The sequence below is a fragment of the Heteronotia binoei genome, chromosome 2 (assembly GCF_032191835.1).
Source record: "Heteronotia binoei isolate CCM8104 ecotype False Entrance Well chromosome 2, APGP_CSIRO_Hbin_v1, whole genome shotgun sequence".
In the NCBI taxonomy this organism is placed as follows: Eukaryota; Metazoa; Chordata; class Lepidosauria; order Squamata; family Gekkonidae; genus Heteronotia; species Heteronotia binoei.
Window position 1 is genome coordinate 200,873,966 of NC_083224.1, and position 9,976 is coordinate 200,883,941.

At 54.3% G+C, this 9,976-nt stretch overlaps 1 protein-coding gene across 1 annotated transcript; it reads right to left on the reverse strand.

Annotated features, from left to right (window-relative positions):
- Nucleotides 1–3,104: 3,104 nt before the first annotated feature.
- Nucleotides 3,105–9,600, reverse strand: C2H19orf25 (chromosome 2 C19orf25 homolog). Its single transcript, XM_060232839.1, has 3 exons — nt 9,523–9,600; nt 5,827–5,988; nt 3,105–4,684 (listed from the first exon to the last, which is right to left on the reverse strand). The coding sequence occupies exons 2-3, from the start codon at nt 5,960–5,962 to the stop codon at nt 4,488–4,490; spliced, it is 333 nt and encodes a 110-aa protein (XP_060088822.1). The 5' UTR covers nt 5,963–5,988; nt 9,523–9,600; the 3' UTR covers nt 3,105–4,487.
- Nucleotides 9,601–9,976: the final 376 nt, after the last annotated feature.

The window sequence follows — 9,976 nt, forward strand, 5'->3', positions numbered from 1 at the left end:
TACCCTCAGACTAGGCCTAATCAACTTAGAAACTGCTACCTTTGCACCAAATGGTCCAGATTTTTGATAGCTGTGGCTAATGTTAATAATTTTTTCAGGGAAGACAAGATGGCAATTAGGATAATACATGGATAATAAACTGCAGGAGACAACCCCTCTTGCCACCCTCCTCCAAGAAGAAAATGGAAAAGCCAACCTAAAGCCTTCTTCCCACCCACCCCTGCCCTACAAACCCAGTCTGGCTGTCATCCACTCCAACTTCCTCTAGGTTCAAGCTTTCTGCTGTTACATAAAAGCACTGCTAATTTCTATCCAATGGGTTAGTGTTGATTAAAAGAAAGAAATGGAAGAGCCCCGTGGTGCAGAGTGGTAAAGCTGCAGTACCACAGTCGGAGCCCTCTGCTCATGACCCGAGTTCAATCCCGGCGGAAGCTGGGTTCAGGTAGCCGGCTCCAGGTTGACTCAGCCTTCCATCCTTCCGAGGTCGGTCAAATGAGTCCCCAGCTTGCTGGGGGGAAGTGTAGATGACCGGGGAAGGCAATGGAAAACCACCCCATAAAAAGTCTGCCACGAAAACATTGTGAAAGCAACATCACCCCAGAGTCAGAAACGACTGGTGCTTGCACAGGGGACTACCTTTTACTTTAATTTCTATCCATCGCCTCCCACCTTGCAGCTTCCACTTTGCTCTCATAAGAAGGTTGAGATTTCCTCCTAACCCATTACCGGAGAGACAGCAAGGGGGACAGCAGAGCTGCAAAGGCATGGGTTCAAGACCCCACATGAGCCCCTGATGAAGCTCTCTGGGTCACTTTGGGCCAGGCATCCTTGGATACTCTGACCCAAGGGTGGAATTCTAGCAGGAGCTCCTTTGCACATTAAGCCACACACCCCTGATGTAGCCAATCCTTTAAGAGCTTACAAAGCTCTTTTTTGTAAGCTCTTGGAGGATTGGCTACATCAGGGGGTGGGGCTTAATATGCAAAGGAACTCCTGCGAGAATTCCACCCATGCTCTGACCTAATCAACAGGGCTGTTGTGCGAGGAGGAACATGACCCTGGATACATTGCCCAGAGTTCCTTAAGAGAACATCGTTAAACACATCTAATCCCATCCCAGTACCCTTCAGATCCCACCAATGGGTTAGTGTTGATTAAAAGAAAAAAATGGAAGAGGAAGCTGGGTTCAGATCTCTGTTCTGTAGTCATGCTTTTCGGCTGACCGGGGGTCTACAAACCGGGGCTAGGCTCAGTGGCCAACTATCATTTCCACTCAGGGGTTTTTTTTGTAGCAGAAACTCCTTTGCATGTTAGGCCACAAACATCTGATGTAGCCAGGGCTCTTCTTACAGGGCCTACTGTAAGCTCTTGGAGGATTGGCTACATCAGGGGCGTGTGGCCTAATATGCAAAAGAGTTCCTGCTACAACAAAAAGCCCTGTTTCCACTAGCCAAATTATAATCCTGAAGGTGAAAATGGCCATCAAGAGCAGCAAAGTTATGGGGACTTGTAGGCAAGAGAGGTTCAGTGGTGGTTTGCCATTGCCTGCCTCCATGTAGCGTCCCTGGACTCCTTCAGTGGTTTCTCATCCAAATATTAAACAGGCTGTGCTTAGTTTCTGAGATGTGTTGAGATCGGGCTACCCTGGGCCACAGGCCAGTAACAAGAAGACAATTCCTGGAGAAATCTGATCTTATACTAACTGGAAATTCTTCAATGTTCTGGGGGGGGGGGGGGTTGGTAACCATTCATTTGGATTCATCATACGTGCATCATCTAGACCTGGGGCAGCCAAACTTGCTTCATGTAAGTCAGAATTAAGTCAGTTGTTTGAGCCACAAGACATGAATGTCAGATGTTTGGAAGAGAGGGAGGGAGGAAAGGGAGGGAGAGATGGAAGGGAGGGAGGAAGGGAAGGAAGAAAGGAAGGAAGGAAGGAAGGAAGGAAGGAAGGAAGGAAGGAAGGAAGGAAGGAAGGAAGGAAGGGAGGGAGGGATGGAAGGGAGGGAGGAAGGGAAGGAAGGGAGGGAGGGAAGGAAGGAAGGAAGGGAGGGAGGGAGGGAAGGAAGGGAGGGATGGAAGGGAGGAAGAAGGGAAGGTGGAAAGCAAGCAAATGGGGGAGGGGAAAGGAAGGGAGAGGTGGAAAAAAACAACTTTAAATGCCTTCTCCAAGCCACTCAGCAGTGGGGGCTTTGAGAGCCACACAATAAGTGTGAAAGAGCCACATGCGGCTCCTGAGCCACAGTTTGGCCACCCCTGATCTGAACCCCTAGGATTTACTTACCAGGAGTTCCACCTTCCTTATTGCTGGCCTGCTGGCAAGTGCGTCTAATGAAGACTGTGCTGGCCATCGCTCTCTTAGCTTAACCTACCTCACAGGGGTGTTGTGAGAGCACTGCAGAACAGGAGAGAACCAGGTACATCAGCGTGAGATCTTTAGAAGAGGAGGAGCATAAAGCTGTCACAAAAGCCCACCTCGATCTTGGATGGCTAGTGCATTCCACAATGGCAGCTACGACACCGTTCTCCCCATTTCGATGGCTCATCCTACTGCTGAGGCTTCATTACAGCCCAAGCACAGCTTGAATGAATCATAGAATCCTAGAGTTGGAAGGGATCTCCAGGGTCATCTAGTCCAACCCCCTGCACAATGCAGGAAACTCACAGATACCTCCCCCTAAATTCATAGGCTCTTCATTGCTGTCAGATGGCTATCAAGCCTGTTTCAAAACCTCCAAGGAAGGAGAGCCCACCACCTCCTGAGGAAGCCTGTTTCACGGAGGAACTGCTCTAACCATCAGGAAGTTCTTCCTAATGTTGAGCTGGAAACTCATTTGATTTAATTTCAACCCACTGGTTCTGGTCCTACCTTCCGGGCCACAGAAAACAATTCCACACCATCCTCTAGATGACAGCCCTTCAAGACAGCGATCATATCACCTCTCAGCCGCCTCCTCTCCAGGCTAAACAGGCCCAGCTCCTTCAACCTTTCTTCGTAGGACTTGGTCGCCAGACCCCTCACCGTTTTTGAATGGCACCCTCACGAATAGCCCTCTCTGAAAATGGCCCCCGAGCACATTCAAAAGGAGACAGCAACGCTCACATTGTCCGAAAACTGCTTTTTAATAAGATTCTCCCTTAAATGAACCGTATGATTATCAGCAGCCTCCGGACCTGGATTTTCTCTTGATGCTAAACTCCCACTAACCAGATAACACATGATGAACCCTCCTTTTCCTTGTCCCGACACACCCCACCAACCACCCTTGGGTTTGTTTCTGTCAAACCTTCTTATGGATTCAGTTCTAGGCACAAATCTACTGGGATCTGTTCACAGTTACCGACCAATGTCACAATGGAGACCTACGTCAAAAACACCAAACAAATCCAACACAAACCGCTTCCGATCGGGCCCGGGCCCGAAATGAAACCGCCCTGCTCACACCCGCCCCACGCCTCCTGCCATGCAGCTACCCAGCGGGGTCAGAAGCGGACTCTGCTCTTAGCGTTAGTGGCGGCAGCGGGACACGGGGCCCTCCTCCATGGCCTGGCCTTCCGCACGCTCTGCACCAGCCTCTCCCGGAAGAAGCCGCTGCCGTAGTCGAGTCCGTTCAGGTGTCTTAAAGCTAAGGGCACGTCGTCGCGGCTGACGTCCACGTACACCGGGATGACTTTGGTTCCCTCCTGCTCTATCGTGCGAAGGAGGTTCCACTCTGCCACACGCTGGCACCACGGGTCGGCCACCGAGCGGGCCGTCAGGAGCACGATGGCCACCCGGCTGGTTTCCACCACCTCGGCCGCCGAAGCGACGACAGACCTCCCCGCCACTTGATCCTGGTGCTCGATATAACCCCGGAAACCTTGCTGGGTGAGGGTCTCGCCGATGGAGGTGGCGATGTGGTCGTCTTCCACGCAGTACCAGAGGGAGAAATCGAAGAGGAATCTGCAGGAGGCGGGGGACGTCACGGCCATCGCAGCCGCTGCCGGAGCCTTTGGCCAAACCGGGAAGCTGCCCCCCCTCCCCCCGCCGAGTTCACTTGTCTGAGTCCGGAGGGCGAGAAACTTTGGGAAACGTCAGCTTTTCTTTTGTCAACTGAGGCATTTCGTTTGAAGTCTATGCAAAAAGGGGAGAAGGGGTGCACAGCCCCCAAGGACCTGTGCGGCACGGAGAGCAAACGCCACGAAGGTGAAAACCGGAGCAGCCTCTCTGCGCAACCCAGCATCTCGGGGGGGGGGGAGACAGGGCTAGGACCTTTCGGCTTTTGCGAGGCTCACGGCAGCGGCTGGGTTGGGGCACATTGTCACAAAATGGGGGGGGGAAAGAAACATACACAGCGTCGAGATGTGTAGCTTACGCATGCGTGAGGTTCGGAAGAAACGTACAAGTGTCACACAAGTCCGTAGCTCAAGCACATGACAGCCAAGAGGCACTGCTCTCCGGACGCCAGCCTCCCACCTGCTCTCCCACCTGGAGGGCTCCGGGGGTCTCACAAGGCCCTCTGCTTCATCTCCAATATGCCCTGCTCCAGGGTGGCTCCGGCCAGCTTGAGCTCCTCGCACTTCTCCTTGAGCAGGCTGCAGGCTTTCTGCAAGCGGTGGTTCATCTCCACGTAGGACTGGGTCAGCCGGTAGAGGCGCTCCCTCTTGGCCTCAGGGTCTTCGTTCTTGGCCGGGGCGGGCAAGTCTGAGGGGGGCGGCACAAGGGGGCGGGGGAAAGGAGAGAGGACTCAGTGGAGACACCCGCAGGTTCAGCCACGCGTGACAGAGATTTACAAAATTATGCTTAGGGTAGAGAAGGTAGAAAGAAGTCCTTTCCTCCCTTTCTCACCATGCACTCAATGAAATTAACGAGCAATAGGCTCAGAGCCAGTTTGGTGTAGTGGTTAAGTGGACAGAGTCTTATCTGGGAGAACTGGGTTTGATTCCCCACTCCTCCACTTGCAGCTGCTAGAATGGCCTTGGGTCAGCCAGAGCTCTGGCAGAGGTTGTCCTTGAAAGGGCAGCTTCTGGGAGAGCTCTCTCAGCCCCACCTGCCTCACAGGGTGTCTGTTGTGGGGAAGGGAAAGGAGATTGCAGGCTGCTCTGAGACTCTGTCCTTGAAAGGGCAGCTTCTGGGAGAGCTCTCTCAGCCCCACCTGCCTCACAGGGTTTCTGTTGTGGGGGAGGAAGGGAAAGGAGATTGTAGGCCGCTCTGAGACTCTGTCCTTGAAAGTGCAGCTTCAGGGAGAGCTCTCTCAGCCCCACCTGCGTCACAGGGTGTCTGTTGTAGGGGAGGAAGGGAAAGGAGATTGTAGGCCGTTCTGAGACTCTGTCCTTGAAAATGCAGCTTCTGGGAGAGCTCTCTCAGCCCCACCTGCCTCACAGGGTGTCTGTTGTGGGGGAGGAAGGGAAAGGAGATTGTAGGCCGCTCTGAGACTCTGTCCTTGAAAGTGCAGCTTCTGGGAGAGCTCTCTCAGCCCCACCTGCCTCACAGGGTGGTCTGTTGTTGGGTAGGAAGATAGAGGAGATCGTGAGCCACTCTGCGACTTGGAGATTCAGAGGAGGGTGGGATATAAATCCAATATCATCATCATCATAACAGATAGAGGACACAAAGGGTCATTAACTCATGGAATTCACTGCTGCAGGAAATGGTGGGGGCTACAACTGCAGACAGCTTCAAGAAGGGATTGGTGAGACATCTGGAGCAGAGGTCCATCTAGCTGACTACAGAGATGGAAATCGGTAGAAGCCCCTGTGCTATGGAAACTGGTGATCTCAGAACCCCCAATCCCTCCCGGTATTTGCTCAGCAAAGACGAACGAAAAGGGGCCCGTCTTCTCTTACCTTCACTGGGTTCCGCCAGGAGGACAAAGACTGGATCGTTGGGTTGGGCCCGCCGGACATCCTCCAGGATCTGGTCGGTGTTGGGAGGCTCCGGGCGTGTGGGAAGCACCACCCGCTTCTTTGCCTTGGAGGACATTGCTCAGAAACAGGTGCCGGGGGGCACTGGAAGGAGGAGGAGAAGGGGCAACAGGGAGGGGGGAGCAGGTGAAAGAGGCGTTCAGGACCTCCTTCCAGCAGCTTTAACTCCTGGCGCCAAGAACCAGGACGAGGGAGATTTCAGGACACCTCTGAACCTTCATCTTCTCCAACTTTACCAAGTCTCCAGGGAAAGGATATTCTAGAGCAGGAGTGGCCAAACTTGCTTAACGCAGGAGCCACATAGAATAAATGGAAGGAGGGAAAGGGGAGGGAGAGAGGAAGGAAGGAGGAAGGGAGGGAGGAAAGGAAGGAAGGAGGGAGGGAGGGAAGGAGGAAAGGTGGGAGGGAAGGAAGGAGGGAGGGAGGGAGTGTGGGAGGGAAGGAAGGAAGGAGGGAGGGAGGAAAGGAAGGAAGGGAGGAAAGGAAGGAAGGAAGGAAGGAGGGAAGGAAGGAGGGAGGGAGGTAAGGAAAGAGGGAAGGAAGGAGAGAAGAAAGGAAGGAGGGAGGGAGGAAAGGAAGGAAGGGAGGAAAGGAAGGGAGGAAAGGAAGGAAGGAAGGAAGGAAGGAAGGAAGGAGGGAAGGAAGGTAGGAGGGAGGGAGGGAGGGAAGGAAGAAGGGAGGGAGGGAGGGAAGGAAAGAGGGAGGGAAGGAAGGTAGGAGGGAGGGAAGGAGAGAGGGAAGGAAGGTGGTAAGGAGGGAAGGAAGGTAGGAGGGAGGGAGGGAGGGTGGTAAGGAGGGAAGGAAGGGTTTAATTTTAAATGTCTTCTCCAAGCTGGCCAATGGGGTGGTGGGGGCTTCAGGAGCCACACAGTATGTGTGAAAGAGTCAGTCTGGCCACCCCTATTCCAGAGTGTAGAGAGAATACAGACAGGTCAACCCGGCTGGGATACCATGTTGGGGTTCAAGCACCTTCCCTGTGAGGAAAGACTGATGAGTCTGGGCATTTTCAGTTCAGAAAAGAGACGACTAAGGGAGGGGGACATGAGAGGTTTATAAAATTACGTATGGGGTGGAGAGAAAAATTTCTCTCTCCCAAAATATTAGAATTCCAGGGCATCCAATGAAGCTGACGGGCAGTAGATTCAGGATGGACAAAAGGAAAGACTACTTTACACAGGCAGTTATAAAAATGTTGAATCCGCTGGCCAGAGGATGTAGTGATGGCCACAGAAACAAACAAGTTTAAAAAGATTCATGGCTCCTAGCCCTGGTGACTTAGGGGAACCTCCACTTTTAGAGGCACTAAGGACTCTGAATCCCAGAGTCAGAAGCAACATGAGGGGAAGACCTCTATATATCCAGAGGAACTGGCTGTCCACTGTGTGAGAGGATCCTGAAGTAAATGAACTATTGATGATCCAGCAGGGCTCCTATATTCTTAAGAGAGGGAGGAAGTGGGGAGGAAGAGCTTGCTTTGCCAGGCTCTCTCAGTCTCACAGCAGAACTATTGAGCCAAGCCTCTCTTCCTTCTATTGGCTGAGACCCCAGAAGGTTCCCGAGCGTCCTTTGCCCAGTTCCCTGGATCCCATGAGATACAAAGAAAGCACCTTTAAGACCAACGAATGCTAATGTTTTAAGCATGTTTTAAAGTTTTTAAAAAATCTTTAATTGTGTTTGTGTCCTTTATAAAGTCTATATCTCCGCCACCTGGCGTAACATTGTATGACACACGTGGTCCGACCCGACAAGGTCTCGTTTATGTCAGATCCGGCCCTCATAACAAATTTGAGTTCAACACCACTGAACCAGATTACGTTGAACGCAATCTATTTTAGTGTGCAAATCCATTTTAAGAACTTTGTGAGAAGAGCCAATTCCACAGCTTGCATAAATTATGCAAAACCCAACACATTCTGATCTCCTTGCATTGTTTATTCCGCACTCGCTGGGCCTTGGGACTGAAGCCTGAGCACCGAAATTCTCCCCTCCCTCTTCAACACCTGAATCGTTCACTTGGCATTACCCACAAGCCTTCAGAGCCCCTCCATGAAGCCTCACAGGCTACAAGCCGGATTTTTGTATATTTTATCAAAAATAAAAGGCAGCAGCTGAATTTGTCCTGCAAAGATGACACCCACGTCTGCTTGCAATTCACAACACTAGAATAAACGGGAAACCTCGTGTCCCTCAAATCCCCTGCAATCTGAAATCCTGATGATTACAGCATAATACACATCTGTAATGGCGATTTTAAGAAGGGGGGGGGGGTTTGCCAGATTGGCCCCTAAAAACCCTAAGCGGTACCCAACCTCTTGTGCAAATGAAGTAGCTTTGCTCTAGATGGCAAATGGCCTCCACTAATCCCCAGTTTCTCACGGTTTAGCCAATGTCACCTTTCTTTCGTTCAATTCCCCCCCACCCCGCTTCCAAAAAATCCATTTGCAGTGGGGAGGGGGCTTGAAAACACAGCTGAAAATGCCCCCACTTGTCTCTGTAGCAATCTTACTGCAGAAGGAGTGGGGAAGGCAATGAGTTGTTAATGAACGGGGAGGGGGCTATCCTCGGGGTGCATCCCATGCGGAGCGTTCGCATCTTCCCAATCAATCCCTGATTTCAGCTTTAAATTCAAGCCCTCCGAGGACCTGCACTGTAGGTGGTTTACTATAAATGAGAAGGGGGGTGGGGGAGGATCCGTTTGGATCTTTGGATCCCCCCCTTCCCAGGCTGGACAGCCCTGCTCGCCTCTGCAAAGGATTCCAGAATGTTCAGGGCCCGTTCTGCAGTCCTTCCAGCAACGGATGGCGATGCAACACGCATGCAGAAAAGAGGACGGGGGGGGGGGGGGGTTGCATACAGCCGCACATTTCTGGGTCCTGCGGATAACACACCCACTGGAGACCCCCCCCCCCCTCCACACCCCAAAGCCCTTCCTCAAAGGCTCCCCTGGCAACATCCCACCCCCAAGACCACCCCCCCCCCGGCCAAACCGGAGTTCCTCCTTTTGCAGCTGCACTATCGAGCCAACCCCCCCCCCCCCGCTCCAGCAGTTACGTGCCGGGCTCCCGCTCCACAAGGCGCCCCCCCCTCCCAACACACGCGTCCCTTGGCGTCCGTGCAGGGGTCTCTCCACGCCCGGATTCTCCCCCAGACCTCTCCCTCGGCCAGCCCTCCCCCGCCCCCCGCCGGCTGGTGCCTGCAGCCAGATCTCCCCTCCCCGGCTTCAGTCCCGGGCCAACCCCCCCCCACCCCCCCCAGGCAGAATTGGCTCCCCTCCTTTAGCACCACCGGCTTTGTATTGGGGGGGGGCAGGTTTTTGCAAAGGAGGGGTGGGGTGGGGGGCACACTCACTTGTATGGGAGGGGGCAGGTTTTTGCAATGGACACTCACCAGCCCCCCCCCCCCCACTCCTTCTCCCCCTCTTATCTGGACCCCCTCCCCTAGTCCCCCCCCCATGGACCACCCTTCCAACCTGAGCCTCCCCCCCCCCCTTTCCCAGGACCTCTTGCAGCCCCTCCCAGGCCAACAGGGGTCCCCCCCCTCGGCTGCCCCCTCAAACCTCTTGCGGGGGGGGGGGTCCTGGGGTTCCCCCCAATCTGGCGCCCTCCCTCCTCGCCTCACCTGCTCTTCCGCCCTCCTCCTCCTCCTCGCCGCCACGTGGCTCCTCCTCCTCCTCCAAGCCCCGCCCCTGCCTTGGCCCCGCCCCTGCCCCGCTTCCCCGCACAAGAGGAAAGGGGAAAGCCCTGCCACCAAGAGCGGCGCACTTCCGGCTCCCGTGCAGCGCCTCCAACCCGCGGGGCAGAAGCCCCAGAACCGGGGGCGGGGAGGGGGGGGGCGCTATCTGGACGCGACTGCCCCTCCCTTCGTCCGTCGGGGCGGGCGTCACTTTGGTGGGTGTGCTTTTTCAAGTTTGGGGTTCCTTCCTTCGCGCTGTTGCCCTGCGGGGCTTTGGCCCCCTCGCACGACTCTGGCCCCGCGGCTGTCTCCGCCGGCTGCTGGAAGGAAGCCGCTGACGCCGCGCGACAAGCAGCAGAGCGTGACCAAGGGGCACCCGCCCGAAGAGGAACGCGAAGCC

What these genes read in the sequence shown, in the direction of transcription:
- C2H19orf25 (XM_060232839.1), bottom strand. Translation starts at nt 5,962, where the DNA reads ATGTCCTCCAAGGCAAAGAAGCGGGTGGTGCTTCCCACACGCCCGGAG. An exon ending in CCTGGCGGAACCCAGTGAAG is followed by an intron (nt 4,685 to 5,826) that starts GTAAGAGAAGAC and finishes CGCCCCCCTCAG; the next exon opens with ACTTGCCCGCCCCGGCCAAG.